The sequence below is a fragment of the Lactuca sativa genome, chromosome 5 (assembly GCF_002870075.4).
Source record: "Lactuca sativa cultivar Salinas chromosome 5, Lsat_Salinas_v11, whole genome shotgun sequence".
Classification (NCBI taxonomy): Eukaryota; Viridiplantae; Streptophyta; class Magnoliopsida; order Asterales; family Asteraceae; genus Lactuca; species Lactuca sativa.
Window position 1 is genome coordinate 57,603,133 of NC_056627.2, and position 18,013 is coordinate 57,621,145.

General features: G+C 37.2%; 2 protein-coding genes across 3 annotated transcripts; both read right to left on the reverse strand.

The window, feature by feature from the left end:
• Nucleotides 1–2,455: 2,455 nt before the first annotated feature.
• On the reverse strand, nt 2,456–6,429 carry LOC111879695 (uncharacterized). Its single transcript, XM_042902426.2, has 9 exons — nt 6,214–6,429; nt 5,474–5,647; nt 4,966–5,365; nt 4,358–4,635; nt 4,206–4,274; nt 4,072–4,128; nt 3,803–3,855; nt 3,646–3,721; nt 2,456–3,565 (listed from the first exon to the last, which is right to left on the reverse strand). Exons 1-9 carry the CDS (start codon nt 6,252–6,254, stop codon nt 2,644–2,646), a joined length of 2,070 nt encoding a protein of 689 aa, XP_042758360.1. The 5' UTR covers nt 6,255–6,429; the 3' UTR covers nt 2,456–2,643.
• Nucleotides 6,430–10,184: 3,755 nt separating this feature from the next.
• LOC111879700 (60S ribosomal protein L7a-2) lies at nt 10,185–12,070 on the reverse strand. 2 transcript variants are annotated; one of them, XM_023876162.2, is made up of 7 exons: nt 11,953–12,067; nt 11,708–11,752; nt 11,293–11,494; nt 11,004–11,173; nt 10,794–10,922; nt 10,616–10,708; nt 10,185–10,482 (listed from the first exon to the last, which is right to left on the reverse strand). In XM_023876162.2, the coding sequence occupies exons 1-7, from the start codon at nt 11,953–11,955 to the stop codon at nt 10,351–10,353; spliced, it is 774 nt and encodes a 257-aa protein (XP_023731930.1). In that variant the 5' UTR covers nt 11,956–12,067; the 3' UTR covers nt 10,185–10,350. The 2 variants fall into 2 exon arrangements, with proteins under 2 accessions (XP_023731930.1, XP_023731929.1); XM_023876161.2 differs by having other exon boundaries at nt 10,794–11,173; nt 11,953–12,070.
• Between the last annotated feature and the right edge of the window lie 5,943 nt (nt 12,071–18,013).

The window sequence follows — 18,013 nt, forward strand, 5'->3', positions numbered from 1 at the left end:
ATAGGTATTGTGTGGTGTATTTTACATGCATCATTTCACCTTATTTGACCAGTTATATGTGTTTTATGAAGGTTAAGTTACATTTAATGACATGATTGGTACGAAAAATCTTTTTGATACTTGTGGATCATGCAGAAGGTCGAGATGCCATTACAAACCTACACTTTAGTCATTGAGTAGTGTGCCAACATTATTATAATAGTCTTTGGGTTGTAATCATCCTTCGTCTCTGGGAGAAACACCATTGCCAAATGCCTCCTAGATTCAATGTTCATGAAATCTTTAAGCTCAAGAATCCATGTTCATCATGTCATTTTAGGTTATTGGAATTTATATGAACGCCAAAAGGGGATTCAGACCATGATCTAATACAATTCATGTTCTGCAGAGTACACACATGTATACACTAATTTGATCATGGACACAATTAATGGATTGGATTCAAAGGGTTGCGCTCCTTTTGTGTATAAGGTGCACTTGCCCGAAACAGATTTCCAGTCTACAAGTATAATGGAAAACATGGACAAAAGTAAAAGATCAATATTAGGAGCAGGAATTTGAGTAGGGCACAATTTGCTTGAGTCAACATTTGACTAAGACAAAATCTACCGACCTCAAAATATGCCCAAGGAAGAATTTAGGGCACTTTCTCAAAATATATAAATATGGAGTATAATCTGAACAAGTTGGATTTTGGGACATATATTCGGGATTGTTGATCTTAACTGTTTGTGTAACTTCTGAAAACTACTATTCCATTTCATGGGTATATATACTATTTACCACATTAATGACTCTTCAAAGATTTTGAACTCTCATACACAGATTTAGTACTACGAATTTCTTGTTTTTTGTCTATACTCGAAATTTCTATCGGCTTGGATTATCTTTCATACAAAGTTTGTGATTCACACACACATAGCTATTAGCTAGTGAGTAGAGAATTATTATTTAAGGGATAGTGAAAAAACACAATCAGGTCCAGCCCAATAGGGCGGGCAAGGGCGACCACCCGGGGCCTCGCTACGGCTTGGGGTCCCAAAATTAACATTCTTTGATATTTTATTTATATGAGCCGTGTTAAAAAGTTAACCAAGATTTCATTAGTTGAGTTGGTCAGTGCTGTTGTAAGCGTCGGTAAGTTTTAGAGGGTCGCGTAGGTTCGATTCTTATTATATGCATGCGCTTTTTTAATTAACAAGAAATAATCATTTTTCTCTCTTTTATTAGTACCACGCCTCAATTTTTTATGTATTTTTTAATAACTTGCAGCTTCATTTTATTGAAAATTGGAATTCAAATTACAAAAATAACCCATGCATTCTTGTTTGTTATTCAAAGATCATCCAAGTTATTTAAATGGTCCCTGGTTCTTTTTGTTTTTTTTTGACAAACCACCCAAATATTTATTTTATTAAAACTTTGGGTTCTTTCTAATCCTTATCATACATAATTTTTCTATATGAGATTTTCTATCTTGCATCGTCTTTAATATATAATAACTATTTTTTGTATGTTTATTAACAAAAAATCAAGCTAACCTATAGGTTTTGCAGGCCATTTTCTATTATTAGAGTTTTCATCAAAAAAAATTTACAAACATTCAACTTTTTGTTTTTTTACCAGACACCAAAGTGATGGTTTTGACAAACCATCATAACACTTATTTTATTTAAAATTTTGGTATTTTTCTAGTCATTGTCATGCATAATAAAATGACGGTTTTGACAAACCATCCAAACACTTATTTTATTTAAAATGTTTCTCTATTCCTTATCACGCATAATTTCCCTATATGAGATTTTCTACCCTGCATCCTCTTTTAATATATAATAACTACGTTTGTTAATAAAAAATCAATTAATATATAATAACTATTATTTGATTGTTTGTTAGCAAAAACTCAAGCTAACCTAGCCATTTTCAAGTTTTTTTTTTTATTTTTTGAGTTTTCACCTAAATATGATTTTTTTTTTCAAAACACTCAGTTTTTTTGTTTTTTTTTTACCGGACACAAAAGTGGCAGTTTTCAAAATGGTTTGATTGTTCGTTTTTAATTTATTTTGGTTTGTCTTTTTTTTTTCAGTAAGCTAATGGGTTATCGGTTTTAATATTTATCTCGCACCCTCTAAATCCCTACATTTTTTTCATAATATATATATAATTCAATAACAAGTACTCATATACCTGTCTCTATACCATCATTGTCTTATTGTTTGATTTTGCCCTAGGCCTCAAATCGACTTGGGACAAGCCTGAACACAATCCTTACAATTCAAGACATTTTGATTATGACACCATTCTACATTCCTCTCTAATTATAACAATCAATTCATAATCCTCGCCCCTTCATAGAGTATATAAATATCATGCAGTATGTTCTTTCTTTTCTACCACTAACTCCTCCACTGTCTCAAAGTAACAAAAGAATCCAACCATACAACTCAGATCTACATTACTCACCAAGCATCTATCTCCATCCCCATAAAAAATAGAGGGAGAATGGATGGATGAGATATAGATATATAATATACATACACATATCATATATATACAGAGAACCATATCTAACTTCTAGTTTCAGAGAGTTATGACTTAGCTAAAAAACACAAAAGGTTCAATCAACAACTAACCTCTATCGTTTTAACATTTTTTCATCTTCATTTTCAACTGCCTGAGCTTCAAATTGGGTTCCAGAAGAAGCAAACGAGACATTACATATTCCAAAAGCTCTGGTCGATGAGAAAACGTAAAATCCAAATGAGCATAATTAAATTCTTTATAAGAAGCAGTCACGCCTCCCTCTTTCAGCACCCTATAATGTTTCCTAATCATCGACGGAAGAATCACCTTGTCGTTCTTCCCGGCAACAAGATCCACCGGAATATCAATCAGATTATACCGTTCCCCTAAATCCATCGGCTCCGGCGTACCATAAACTCGCATGTTAGCTTCACGACTCCCGTAATCAAACATCACGAATTTTCTCGCGCGTTTGATCTGAGCTAAATGACGCGCCACCCCAAAAGCAACGCCAGGCATGTTAGTCATGTTGTAATGAGGTAACCCCATCACTCCGATCCAATTCGAGCTGTCGCCACCGATTAGGTAACTCATTAGGGTTTGGACCAGCCCGCCGACGGCGGGATAGTTTTGGAGATCTCTGGCTAATTTATGGACCAGCATCCGGAAGAATCTGGTGGGGATGTATAATCCCGGACAGATTGGGGCCAAAATCGGAGCTAACCAGAGACATGTGTACTCGATTACGGTGAAGAAAAACGGGGAATCGTGATGAAATCCAGCCGGAGATAAAAGGATTAATCTCGATAGCCGGTGAGGCTTTTTTTCTACCCGACGTGTTACGACGTACATAAGAATCGCAGCTCCACCTAAGCTATGGCATATTACACAGAGTTTATAAGGTTGTTGTTCGGGGTTTTTTTCTTCTTCTGTGTTATCTTCAGACAACGATTTTAGATCTTGAGTTTTCACTTGGTGAATCTTCTCAAACATGGCTGGTAAATCTTCGGTTCCATGCTCATTGATGGAGTAACGCCAATACCTACAAAATCATACGAAATTGCCATTTCAATATCTGATAGAAAACTTGATCCTGATTTGATTTCTAAACCCTGAACTTACTGTCGTGAAGAAATGCTTTTGTCAACATGTTCTCGAGAAACTAGACCACGAAAATTACCAAGGAAAACGTCATAACCTGAAACAGAGAAAGAGAATTGTTATCGTTTTGGGTGTTGAAAAGTTATTAGCAAGTTTGTGAAAGATGAATATCACGTACCTGCGTCATAAGCTGCAAAAGCTGGAGACCCGACATTGCCATTTGAAACCCAACTAGTAAGAAAACCAGAAAACAACGATTAATCGTTGAAGATATATGCCTGAATTTATAGGAGAAAAAATTACAAATTTAATCTAATTCCTTGCTTTTTACGTATAAAATAGCAAAAAAATTTGATGTTTTTACAAAATATTAACGTAAAATGAAAGCGGTATCCCGAACAAAAGTTTTATAGTATCACATTGTAGATTGTCAATATAATTACTCACCACATAGACGAATCAAATACACCATGTTGCAAATAAACAACCTTTTTCGCTTTCGGCCTACAACATTGTAAATCAACGAAACTTTCTAAGAATTGAAACACGAAAAAAAAATACAAACAAAACAAAAATTCTACCTTGGAATTCTTTCCAGAAGGAGAACATATCCATCGGATGTTACAACATTAATAACTTCATAGGGGTACCTGAAAATTTGAACGATGAGAAAATGTTTCTTACTTTTATTGATAACTATTGTTACCATTATTGTTATTGTTACTCTTCTTACCCTTCTCCTGTAATTACATCTCGACACGTGCGAGAATCTGTATTAAGTCTGGTACTTAAATTATTTTTCTTTACGGTCGGAGTAGGATCAGTATCAGCAAGAGTGGCAGTGGAGACCGAGGTGCCTGAATCATTACGTGGAATTTTCCCAACACCATTCGAAGAAGACCACCTTAATAACATCATTAGAGAATCCAACGGATGAAGAACACAATGAGCTGCGTGGTGAATACCATCAAACACCGTTTCTATACATATCTCTATTCCTAGATGGAGATCCTGCCAATGCAAAAGAACCCGTGTAAATAACAAGTTTGGATGTCGTAATATACTCCCTCCATCCCAAAATTATTGTCCATCTTTCCTTTTTGGTTTGTCTCAAAATAATAGTCTATTTCTAAAAATAAATAATATTTTTATCAAAATACTCCTTCATTATTACTTAACTAACTAATATTTAATGGAACATTAAATGCAAAGTAAAGACAAAACTGTCATTTTATTGTATAAAGTTAGTGGTAATTAATGATTTCTTAATCTATGTGTTTTTTGTCTGTGGACAATAATTTTGGGACGTAGGGAGTACGAATTAAGAAGAAATTAATGAACCTCTACAACACCGCGTCTTTTGTCAGTAGCACGTTGAACAACATGATCCAGACCTTTCTTGGCGGCTGGTGAATTCTTCATCCTTCCAGGGCTTGTCACCGGTGGTCTTTTGCTTCTCATGAAAATGGTTTTAAACATATAAAACGGTAACACGAACAAAAGTCTTACAGGAATTAAAAAGAACATGATAATGGACAAAATCCAATGAGCCCGATTCCTTTCACGTTTGGTGAAGCTTGGTGCTCGTGAGAATTTTGCGTAAGGTGTCATTGGAGAAGAAGGGTAAATGTAAGCATCATCATAATCATCCAAGTCTTCTCCAGATGAATACTCTACACTTGATGCTGAATCATAATCCACCGATAGTTCATGAATGAAGTGGTTAAATGATGACGCCCCACTACATCAAGAAAATCAATATTTCAAACCTCGATGTGATAATTTGATCTAGAATTAAGATTATGAAGAACATGATTTATTTACAGAATCAATATTCAAATAAACTTACTCCTCCATCCAACGTGGTAACTTAGGGCCACGCAGAGTTGGTTTGAGCTCCCAACCTTGGACTCCTTCAAGCATATTAGCCTTGCCAGGCAATATAGATAATAATAGTGCAGACAATCCATTTATCAGCCTTAATATGTTACTTAATGACTCATAAGTAACAGTCTTCACAGATCTGAAGAAAATAAACATAATCAATCCAATTGTTATCGATTTTAGACAACTTTTGGAATGAATTGCATTTAATTACAATCATCCATGTATGTTTAATTTTCATAATCTCTCATCAGTTTTGATCATTGATTCTCAAATCCTCATGCTCTCTAATCGTTCATGAGTATACATGGAAGCTATGTGTCACAAATTCAACGCCTAAATGTTAAACCCGTCAATTAAACATATGTGATTTCGCATAGATGTCGTTTCCAGAAATGCTACGAATCAAACAAAAATCATGTATATGCATACATTCATAGATACAAAATGTGATGCATGCGCTGAATCAGCTATCTAAATATGAAAGCTTAATACAAAACGAAAACGATTTTAAATTCATATGATGAAGCAGAACATCTTCATCATACGATTTCATTGTAATCGTCTTCATGTTCGTATAAACCAACACGATCAAACTCCGTTATTAATCAGCATTACCAATTCGATTGATCAAACTACCCACACGTTAAATTATGTAATTGAATTTTATTAGGGAAGGAAAGAGGGAGGGAGGGAGAAACTAACTCTTTTGTGACAGCGAGAAAGTTGTCAACGAGTCGCTGCATCGTTTGACTTGGTGATTTTGGGGGAACGAAACAGAATCAAAATCGAGATCCAATTTGAAATGAAAAACCAGAAAAATATGATAATGTTTGGATTCTAGAGAGAGAGAGAGAGAGAGAGATAGGGGGAGAGAGAGAGATATGGACGATAAATGCGAAGGGTAAAGGTTATTGGCGTCGGGAGGAGGGAGAGTGGTGGGAGATTTTTAAATTTTAAGATTGACATGGCAGGGAATATGGTTTGGAGGCGTTGATATACCTGTTACGAGTACAAATATCGCCGCACGTGAATCTTGCAACAACCATAAAATCTGCAACCTACCAATGAAAATATATATAGTAATATAACACTTCAAAATAAGCACTTAAATATATAAATAAAAGCTAACTTGTTGAAGTAATTGACGAATAAAGTTATGTTTGACTTACTAGCTTAAAAGCTAGTTGTTAAATAAAAAGTTAGCTTATAAAAAATAACGTTTGATAAAACTAACTAAAAAATATGAAATGAGATAAAAGAATATGTTTTCATAATTAATTAAAGTGTATATTTGAAATTTTTTAAAAAAAATACTCCTAAAAAACTAGTCTAAATGACTTTTACATAGGATCGCATTCTCCATTCACAAGGTCAATTGTCAGTTAATATTATGATCTTCTCAAAAACACATTTGGTCAAATAAGTTTTGTAAAATAAAAAACCTATTGTTCGAGCTTTTTCACATTGCTTATTTATTTACAAGCTCAGCTCCTACAGGAGCCTAATCGTTGAAGAACGATATTCTATATAGGATACAGAGTACAAACTCTGACACATCCAAAATATTAATAGTGTTCCACAATTGATCTTTACATGGATATTAGAGCGTGTTTACCATTTTTTTTAATATTTACAAGCTCAATAAATATAGCTTTTTTCTTTAATATTTTATAATTTACTCTCCAAACTCATATTGGTAGGACCAAAATAACTTTTGTGAAAATATTTTACAATAACAAGGTTTATTATACAAGGTGTTCATGCGTGTTTTCACGCAACCTCATCACAACTTTACTCCACAAATATCATTATATTTATAGCACAAGGGGATTGATTGTTCACGTGTAGAGAGAGGGAGGGAGAGAGAATAAGAATAACAAGTGATGTCTTCATGTTCGTCCCAATCAATCAATGTCTTTGTGATTTGTCGTGACCAACATCACTCCACAAAACATCTACGCCCTTTGGGGGCGTTGTTCACGAGTGGAAGGAGGGTGCCGCATATGTACCTACACGTAAGAAGGCTTCCATATTGGGCAGCCTTATGCTTTTTGGTTTAGTGATGCGATGATAATTAGGCCATCTGTTATACCCACCACATACCACATATGTGGTGGGTACCACATCAGCACCACATTCCACTACCACTAACATGGGATACTTACCACTAAACACACCACTCCACCTCATTTTTTTTATTTAAATTTAATTCAAAAATACATTAAAAACATTTTTTTAATACTAGTTTTTCCATTAAATTAAAATACCAAATTACATTAAATAAAAACTAAATTAATTGAAATTAAAAAATAAAATAAAAATAACAATCAAAATAAAAATTACATTAGTTAAATTTAAAAAAAATTAAAAAAAAAACATTAAAAAAAACTAAAATTTTCAACCATGCATAAAATAAACTACCCCCTACGCCTACGTCGGACTCGAACCGACTCTTTCATTGCTTGGAAAAGTTCCAAGTCTTCGCCCTCAAGGTCGTCCGCTTTCATTTTCAAGATTTTCATATCGGTTTTTGTTTGGAGTGTCTCTTGTGCCTTTTGAAATGATGTTTGTGCTTCGATCATTTTTTGTTCCATCCGAGTCATCACCTCGGCCTTCGTTTCTTGAAGTTGCACATATCGATCAAATTTATCGCCAAACATATCCATAACACTAGAATTCGAAGATGTTGACGCCGCTTTTTTTGCTTTATTTCTTCCAACGGGCCGACGAAGAGGTTGGTCGTTTTCAAGATCTATCGGATCGTCGTTGATGTCGATGTGTGTTCGGCCGTCCGATTGTTGAGAAGTTCCATCGGGGTTTCTCGAACGCTTTGAACCGGAAGATTGGGAACTTCCTTCCATTTGCTCTTTCCATTTTGGGGCGTCTTTCAATTTTAGCCACGGTTTCATATACGGAAAAGCTTTGCATGTTGGCGTTGTTTTTTCAAATTGGTCCATGGCCGCCTTGAAAACATCAAAATCGTTCGAGCCGCTTTTGCGTATGTTTAGGAGATTGTTGTAGATTCCTCCAAACTCGGTGCATTTTAGTCGAATATCTCGTCATTTCGACGTAATTTGATCGGCATTTCGAGTTGGACTTTCCATTAACTCGTAAAAAATGGCTCGGACTTTTTCCCAAAAACTTCCGTAAGGCTGGCTATCTCCTACAATTGGATCTTCGGAAGCCGCCACTCATGCCTCCGCTAACTTTTCTTCTTCTTCTTTTGTCCATGGGACCCTTTCTTGGGTGGTAGTGGGTCAGACCGTTTTTTTTCCTTTTTTCTTTTTTGGTTGAGGTGGTGGTGAAGGTTGCGTTTCCAGAACAAAATCTGGCGAAAGTGGTGGTTGTGAAATTGGTGGTTGTTGTTGTTGTGACGATTGTTGTTGGAGTTGTTGTAGTTGTTGGAATTGTTGAAATTGTTGGTATTATTGTTGCATTTGTTGTTGTTGGAAAGCCGGAAAAGGTTGATATTGTTGTTGGAAAAGTGGTGTTTGTTGGATAGGGGAACCACTTTGAAGTAGATTGATAAAACCGTCTTGAGGTGGCTCCATAGTCGGGAATTGTCGAGGTGTTGTATCTAACGCAAAAGCGTTATCGGGTTTGCGATTTCGGTAGTTTGGAGGGGTATTTTGGTTGAAATCCATGATTTTTGGTTGTGAAGATGTAGTGTGTAGTTTGTGTATAGAGAAAGAAAAGAATGGTGTAAAAAATAAGGAGTAAAAATATGGTATTTTATAGGTAAATAAATTGTTTATTTATTTATTTATTTTTTTACAAATCTAGCCGTTCAACGGCTACATAAAAGTAAACGGTCAAATTTTTGCATCGTAAAATCTCATTGGGCGTTTAGGGTCATTGTCCGGAGCACGGAGGGCCACGACCACGACCCACCACGAACCACCGGGGTGGTGTGCACGGTCGTGGTTCGTGGCCACCTAGACCACAAACCATCTCGTGCAATGTATACCAGTCGGTCTTAGATGCTCTAGCTAGGTCTAAAATGCAATTTTTTGCATATATAACTTCGTAGGTTAGTGGACTATGGGAAGAAGGTTCAAGGATGGGTACCAAGGCTAGGGTTAGGTATCTTTAAGCTCTAGTAACATAATTGATTTCAAGAATGCCTTCTTTGCTTTCTAATTAATTATTTGATGCCTATCTAGTATTTATATCCAACACAAACTGACTAACACATACCTACATTTGACACATGCATCTTGTGGAATGCTGATTGCAAGCAATCAAGTACACATCTTCCACAAACCCTACCGATGTATGGAGAATGGAGACAAAAGCAAAATTACCCATATTGTAGTCTAGAAGTCTTATTGTTGTTAGATATAAAAAATAAAATGGTTTGAAGAGGTTTTTAATAGAAGCTTCGGTACAACGTAAAAGAGTTGAGTCACCATTACTAAAAGGATTTCATAATTGGAGAGTTTTATCAATAAAATTTTTCTTCACAAACCTCCACTATAGAGTTAGTTTTTCTTCATACCAGTATCATTCTATAAATTAAATTAATAAAATTAAATTATAAGAATAAAAAAGCTCTGTTAACATGCCCACTGGTTTGAAGGAGACGACTCTTTCCATATTAAAAACATAAATCGTAAATCCGAGTGTTTTATAGCACTTTAAACACATAACCAATTTAATTTTTCTAAGGCAACTCACTTCGAATCAATAATTATCATAAATCCAAAAACCAAACACATACAATAACCATAACAAGTAAACATTTGTCCTTTTCAAAATTTCCAAAACAAAAAATAACCTTAAATTTAGATATTCTAAAACAAAAATCAAAACCAGAAAGTACATTACCAAAAGCATAATCTAATTCAACCTCTGAGCAGCCTCCTTTGCAAGAACCCTCTCTTTTGCCTTAGTTTTTGCCTGTGACTTGGAACCCATTATTCCACCACCCCACTTCTTCCTGTACTCCTCATACTTGTCATTGAAGTTAGCCTGAAACACCAAATCAAACATCATAAATCAATACAATCAAGTCTCCAAATTTTTACTAAAAAATAATACTATAAGGGCATTTGAGTCTTTTGCCCAGATAACAGATCAAGAGAAAGTGTGCTATGTGTAGTACCTTGATGGCCTCCAATACTCGGCTGAACTCCATTTTATCCTCGTTCTTGACTGTAGTCAAACACAAGGCTGCTGCAGTTTTCTGATGGACAATCTGAATCATACAAAAAGAATTGTCACTCACAACTGAAAATGAGAAGAAAAAAAGAAGTAAAAAGTATGATAAGGGAAAAATTTACAGTTCCTAAACGAGATTTCCCCTTTACAATGCAGTAAGGGATTTCCATCTTTCTGCAGAGTGCAGGAAGCCAGACAACCAATTCAATTGGATCAACATCATGGGCAATGATCACCAATTGTGCCTTGTTCTGAAATGGAACATAATATGTCATTAAGCACTTTAGAAGAAAAAGAAATAGAAGATTACAGTGAGTGTAAATGAGAAAAACCTGCTCGATAAGGTAGGTAATATGGTTAAGACCATACTTCACAACAATGGGTTTCTTAGCTTCAACAGTCTTTCCTTCTGATTCAGCTTGAGCTCTCTTCAACAGGCGTTCCTTTTTGGCTGCTTTGTCTTCCGGCCTGTACTTGAGTAGCATCTTGAACAAAGTCGTTGCTTCATAATTTCATAAACAGAGATTTGTCTATCAGTTTGATGAAACTCGGTGGATTGTAAAAGGAGTAAGAACATAGTTGGAATTAGAACAAAATTATTGTTAAGGATGAGCATTATACCGAGATTCTTGTCAAGGGTTTTGGTAAACTGGTTCAATGCTGGTGGGACCTTCAAACGCTGCTTGAGGATTCTCCTCTTTCTCTGAATTCGGACGACTTGAGGCCATCTTACGAATCTGTGAAGATCCTTCTTAGGAGGCAAAGCTCCACCGATTCCAAATTGCTTTGGTCGTTTCTCGAACAATGGATTCGCGACCTTCTCCTGGGAAATTAGATAGACTCGTAGATATTAACAACAGAACAATTCCGATCATACTCCAGGGGTTTTCAAAATATGTAGTTTGATTTCTTCTTATGAGTAAACGAATTTCGGTTTCAAAATCTATGTTATCGATTCGAGTTTACTGCCAATATATAAATGCTACTTTAGCTATGGAAATCAATGAAAGCCGGAAATCAGTCTCAGTTGTCATACCGTTTTCTTCTTGGTTACAATCGGCTTTCCACCCTTCTTCGGAGCCTGCAAGTAACAAGATATTACACGACTATGATTAGCATTATACAAACAAAATCCACCTAAATCAACTTAAAATTTTGATAATTAACGATTAATCAACCATCCTATAGAGCTGGGAGTAGAGTTGGATAACCAACTTATGCACATTTCCTTACAATACGAACAGAAAACATGAGATAGTTAGATGGAGTTAGGATGCTCACCATTTGTGAAGACTTGGATTCGCAGCTTCGAAACGGCGATGACGAAGAACCCTAACACAAATGTATGGGGGGTTTCCTTTTACCAAGGCATAAAACGATGTGATCTGATATTTAGGGTTTCGCAAACTAATGAAATTAGAGTTGGGCTTGGCTTGGTTACCGCCTGGTTTGTAAACTCTCTCTACGGCCCAATTCAAGGTTTATGAGTTATGATTTTATGCGTATTGGATAGTCGGATTTCTCCAAAATAATTAGAAGTGATAAGTGGATTTTAGAAGTTAATTAGAAGTGATAAGTGGATTTTAGAAGTTAAGTAATCGGCTATTGTAACATCTAGATTAGTTTGTATGTGAACTCTAATGTAAACAGATAATATGGTCTAAAGTGACAAAAGTTATAAAATGTTAAACATTTTGTTTGGTTGATACATTGTTATATGATGAAATGATCTTTGAAATTTGTTTTACGATCATCAGAATATGGGTTGGATCATTAATTGTGTAATTTTGGTTAAAAGGATAAAAATGAAAGATGTTGATAAGTATTAAAACTTGCATAATAGTTTGTGATGATATATGGTCTATTAACATGGCATAGACTGCACTAGAGCGCCAGCCTGGTATGGCGCGCTCCTGCCAGCCTTGCTGGGGACTCTCCTCCTGGCCCGGCCTAGTGCTCCCTTGCCTGGCATTCCCTTGTCGGTCTTTCCTGGTGCGCGCCCGTCAGCCTTGCCTAGGGCGGGCCCACCAGCCCCGCCCGGCGCCTCCGGGCGGCCTTGCCCAGCTCCTTGCTAGTTGGGCCTGAGTTGGGCTTGCCCAAGTCCTGACCTAATTCCCCTTGATCTAATTGTCCACTATAAATAGAATAGTGTCTCCTCCATGAAGGATGACCTTTCCCTTGAACTCTTCCCCAAGTGGCTCAGCCGCCACCACTAGACTTCCCCTATGGCTCAACCACCACATTATACTCCCGTCGGGTGGCTCAGTCGCCGTTAGCCACCATACACCACCACCAACACCAAGATTGTTCTCTCCAGCTATGGAGGATCGTCTCGGATCTACCAGTTGGTCTAACTTGACCGTCGGAGCCCGCTCCCGGGGCACAGTCCCTGGGGCGGCTCTAACGCATCTCTCTGATTGTGACTAGCAGATCTTCTCCGCAACAGAATACCAGAAGACTCGCCGGAGGTCGATGTCTCATCAGTCTACTAGAATGTGACGCATGTTGTGACATCCTCATTTTCACGGCTAGAAAAGATCGATTTTTGTTTATGCTTTATAAAAATCAAAGTATTTATTTTAATAAAAATGTTGCAGAATTTGTTCCCAGTAAAACATGATAAATACGTTATCAAAGCATTTCCGAAAAAAAAAATTTATTCATTTTAAAATATTTGGGATGTCATCGTCAATACAGAAACATAAGCATAAACAAAACTTACATTCATTATCACTAGTGATTTATATCTCCTTAATCTCTCAGTGTAATATGGCTTCATATCAACACTTGTGATATAAATAAGTTTGAGTGGGTCAGGTTGGGAAACTTGGTGAGTATATAAGGTTTTCAACCCACAATAATATAATTATTATGTTTAATCATCAAACAATTAACACAATTACCCATCCCCGTTATCTTCTTTACTCTTACAGATCTACCTTAAGACTCAATTATTCCTCGTTCATTCTTTCTTAAGGATTATCCTAAGGAATAGGCACGAAATCCATCGTTGCCAGGGTTTACTCAACATGCACTAAATCCACAGTTGTCAAGGTTTGCTCATCAAGCACTAAATCCATAGTTGCCAGAGTTATCTCGTTTATCGACAGTATCGTTTCCTAGAATCCACTCGCAATACATGTCAATGGGTTTTATCTCGTTTATCGACAATATTGTTTCCGGTAATCCACTCGCAATACATGTCAATGGGTTTTTAGAGTACAGCTCGTGAATACACAGTTCAAACAACACCTACAGGTTGTGAGCCTGCTAGTGTTCCACTGGACTGTCTAGAATAGTATGTGGTTGTCATCCATACTCTGCTAGATGACGGAGCCAACATTTGGGTAAAAGGCTTATCTCATGGTTCACTTCTCACCCTTATCCCATGGTCTATGTCACCTCTCATCATTTTGTTTTTGTCACACAACAACTATTTCATCTACCCATGTTTACCCAACACATTTTGTAGATATAAAATACATATACAGTTTAAATCATTTAAAACATGCATAAAATCATTCATCCACCATAGATAACAAGTATACAGATAATATGCACACATAGCACGTAATTTATAAAATACTTCATATCTATGTGTAAGCTGAAAGTAACTATGCACTCACTTGGTTAGGTGGTGACTCTGTACTCGGACAACGCTTCGTTATCTCAAAACAATTTCCTTCGGACAAAACCTAGTATCATTACCACTAGAGTTTAGTTTATTATTCACCGAGACAAATTAATAGTCTATATATTATTACTATTATATAAGCGTTAAACAATACTTATATAACCCATAATAATAGCCCAAGTATTTGTTATAAGGTCCTAATAACATTACTATATTGAATCATAAGCTATACTAAAGATAGGTTAGACGTAGCTCACTTACAGCGGGTTTTTCTCAAAACCAGGCTTCGCTGGAGCAACGTTCCCAAGCCTAAAGGCTCTTCTTCTCGGAGTCATCGGGCGCTCCGGGGCTTCCGCCTCGTGCTAGGGAAGTTCCCTAGGCTTTTCGGGGGGGTTCGAGGGCTAGAGAGAGGTTTAGAGAGAGAGAGAGAGGAATAAATAGGAAGGTGTGAGAATAAATGGAGGCCTCACCACTTATTTATAGGGACTAGAGGAAGGTTCACGTCGTGAATTTTTTATATTCACGTCGTGAGCTAGGCTGGCTACAGCCGACCACAACTTGGTGCTGACACGTGGCATCGCACACAGGGTGGAAATCAGTCGATTTTCAAAAATTCATAACTTTCGCATACGAGCTCCATTTTCGACGTTCTTTATATCCACACTTAGGTAAAAACAAGATCTACAACTTTTATTTTGACTTCGTCGGCTAATTCTCGATCGATCTTAAATCTAACAGTACAAGGAGATTACACTGTTAAATGACCGCGAAGAATTCGTAACTCCTTCATACGAACTCTGTTTTTGTCTGTTGTTTTACTATTGAGTTCCTATTAATGAGATCTTAAAATCTCATTTAGGTCACGTAAGCCAAAAACAACTCGAACTAAAATTCGAGTTTCGGATCGTACACTGCTAAGTCGAGACTTCGAAAAATCATAACTTCCTCATACGAAGTCAGATTTGGGCGTTCTTTTGTGGACGATCTTGGTTTAATGTATACTAAAACTTTTTTTTAGATTACTAAGGCCAAAAAAATTTCTATCGTAAATTCATTATTTTACATTTTTCGGTGTCGTGTCGGTTTTGCCGTGAAACTTTGACGGGCCATAACTTATTCGTTATAACTCGGATTTCGGCGTTCTTTATATCCACGGAAACCTTGAGACATATTCTATAAATTGTTTAATATTATTTATTCTAAGTAATATTTTGCCGACAAGTCATTTTCGACACTTATTGTCGGAAAATGACTAGCCCGGATCTACGGACGTTACAGTTATCTCCCCCTTACGATGATTACGTCCCGGAATCATCAACGAAACAGGGTTGTATAATGATTCCATACATTCTCTTTTCATCCTAGGTAGTAGCCGTAACTTCTACATTTCTTCGAATGCGTATCTAACTCCTGGTCTTCTTGACTGTAAGCGGTGCTTGATCTTCCACCAGCTCCCTATCTAACGTTAGACTCCAAATTATGACATTCGAGTCACAATCTTGATCCTTACTGGAGACTCCTTCTTATTCTTAACAAACTTAAGATAAGTTCCTTTATTAATACAATGGACCGATGTGTCATATTATAATGACCTATCATCGTATGTTGCAACGCTTAGACTCAGGTCTCTTAAAGTCAAATTCCAGAATAGACTATACCTTCCTTCATATTCTAATGTGATATAATCACATCTTAAAAGGTAGCATTTCTAGCTACAAGCAACTATCGCGATACCTCTACTGATCGCTTTGATTGTCTTTCACTTCAATCTTTCAGCTTAAGTTAGATGCTACATCGGACTTGGTTCTCTGAACCATGTAACACAATCATCTTCTTAGTCATTACCGAAACGATGGTAACAATATACTTGAATAAAACGGAATCAATTACTAGTTTCTTGGTAACCTTGTGACTTTCCCTGATCCAAGTGCGAGTCCTGTGCTTCCGGTAGTATAGACCTCTACTACCATTCACACTTATTCATACTCGTCCCAAGTATTGTCTCGCAGTTTTCCAAGTTACTATCACAGAAACAATTATAACACATACAAATGTTGAGTGAGTTTTAACTTCATATCTGGACCTTAAGAGGGGTCTCATGGCATAAAGGTGCCAACTTTAGGGCCACAAGAGCCCCATGCAAATTGTAGGACACTTTATGTGGATTTTTGAGCTAAAAACCCCATGCATGTGTATCAAGTTTGGAACTTTACGTATAAAGTGGACATTAGGAGGCCAAATCTATGGTTTTGGTGTGTTAGATCTCATTTAAACCGACTATATGGAATTGGTCAAGACTGGACTCGACGAGTCCGTTCTTGGACTCGGCGAGTCCAAGGCAATCTTCTTAAGGATGAAGATGAACTCGACGAGTCAAGGGCAGAACGTGTTCATCAGATGAAGGTGAACTCGACGAGTTGTTCATCAACTCGGTGAGTCGGATGAGTTTTCATGTGATGTTCATATGAGAGAAGAACCCGTCGAGTTGACATCCTAACTCGACGAGTGGGTTCATGGATGAGGACGAGTAAAGGGTGAGGGACTCAGCGAGTTGACAGCCCAACTCGGCGAGTTAGGTCAACTTGAAGTTGACTTTAACTTGGACTTGATTAGGGGTAGAATAGTCATTTTATCCTAAGAGTAGATGTCAGTTTCTGACTAAGTGTTTGTGGGGATTGTAGTCGGAGGATTTCCGGAGCAGCAGCAGACAGAGACTTCCCACGCGGATTATTAGCAGCTACTTGTTCGAGGTGAGTTACTTTCCAGTAGCGGTGGGTCTACGGCCACAATGTCGGCCCACCAGTAGGAGTCGTATGTTAGATGATTGTCTTTGTGATATTCATCTAGGTTTGCTACTACCTAATATGTTATATGCTGGCATGATATGTTATATGTGATAATAGTAGAGTTCGATTGTTAGGACCGAAGGGTAGGTCAGACACCCCATATATGTTTGACAGTACGTGATGATATGTTTATATGTTGGCATGATATGTTATATGTGATAGTGATAGTAGGAGGGGAATAGTCCCCAAGTTCGGTTGTAGGGATCGAAGGGTAGTTCGGACACCCCAAATATGTCTGATAGTATGTTTATGTTATGATATATGTGATAGTAGCAGTAAGGGGTGGAATAGTCCTCGAGGTTCGGTTGTTAGGACCGACGGGTAGGTCAGCACCCCATAATGGCTTGACATGGGTAGGACGGAATCCCAGAATGGCCGCATGGGTAGGACGGCACCCCAGAATGGCCGCATGGGTAGGTCGACACCCCAGAATGGTCGTACGGGTAGGTCGGCACCCCAGAATGGTTGTATCGGGTAGGTCGGGCACCCCATAATTGCCTGGCAGTATGTATGTTATGTGATTGTATGGTCTGTGGTACAATGGGGGAACTCACTAAGCTTCGTGCTTACAGTTTACAGTTTTGGTTTCAGGTACCTCTTCAGCGAAGTGGAAGGAGCTGGCGCGATAGCGGCACGTCATACACACACTCTTTGTTTTCCGCACCATGGATATTCTGGGATTGTACTCTGACATGTTATTATTTTGTGACTTGGGTTTTCAGACATGATACATTATTTTATGAGACGATGTAATTTCACAGTATTTCCTCATGAACGTTTTTATGAATTAGTTAGTTAAAAAAAAAATTGACTTAAAATTTGGGTCGTTGCATAATACAGTACTTAAACGTTTAGAAATTTG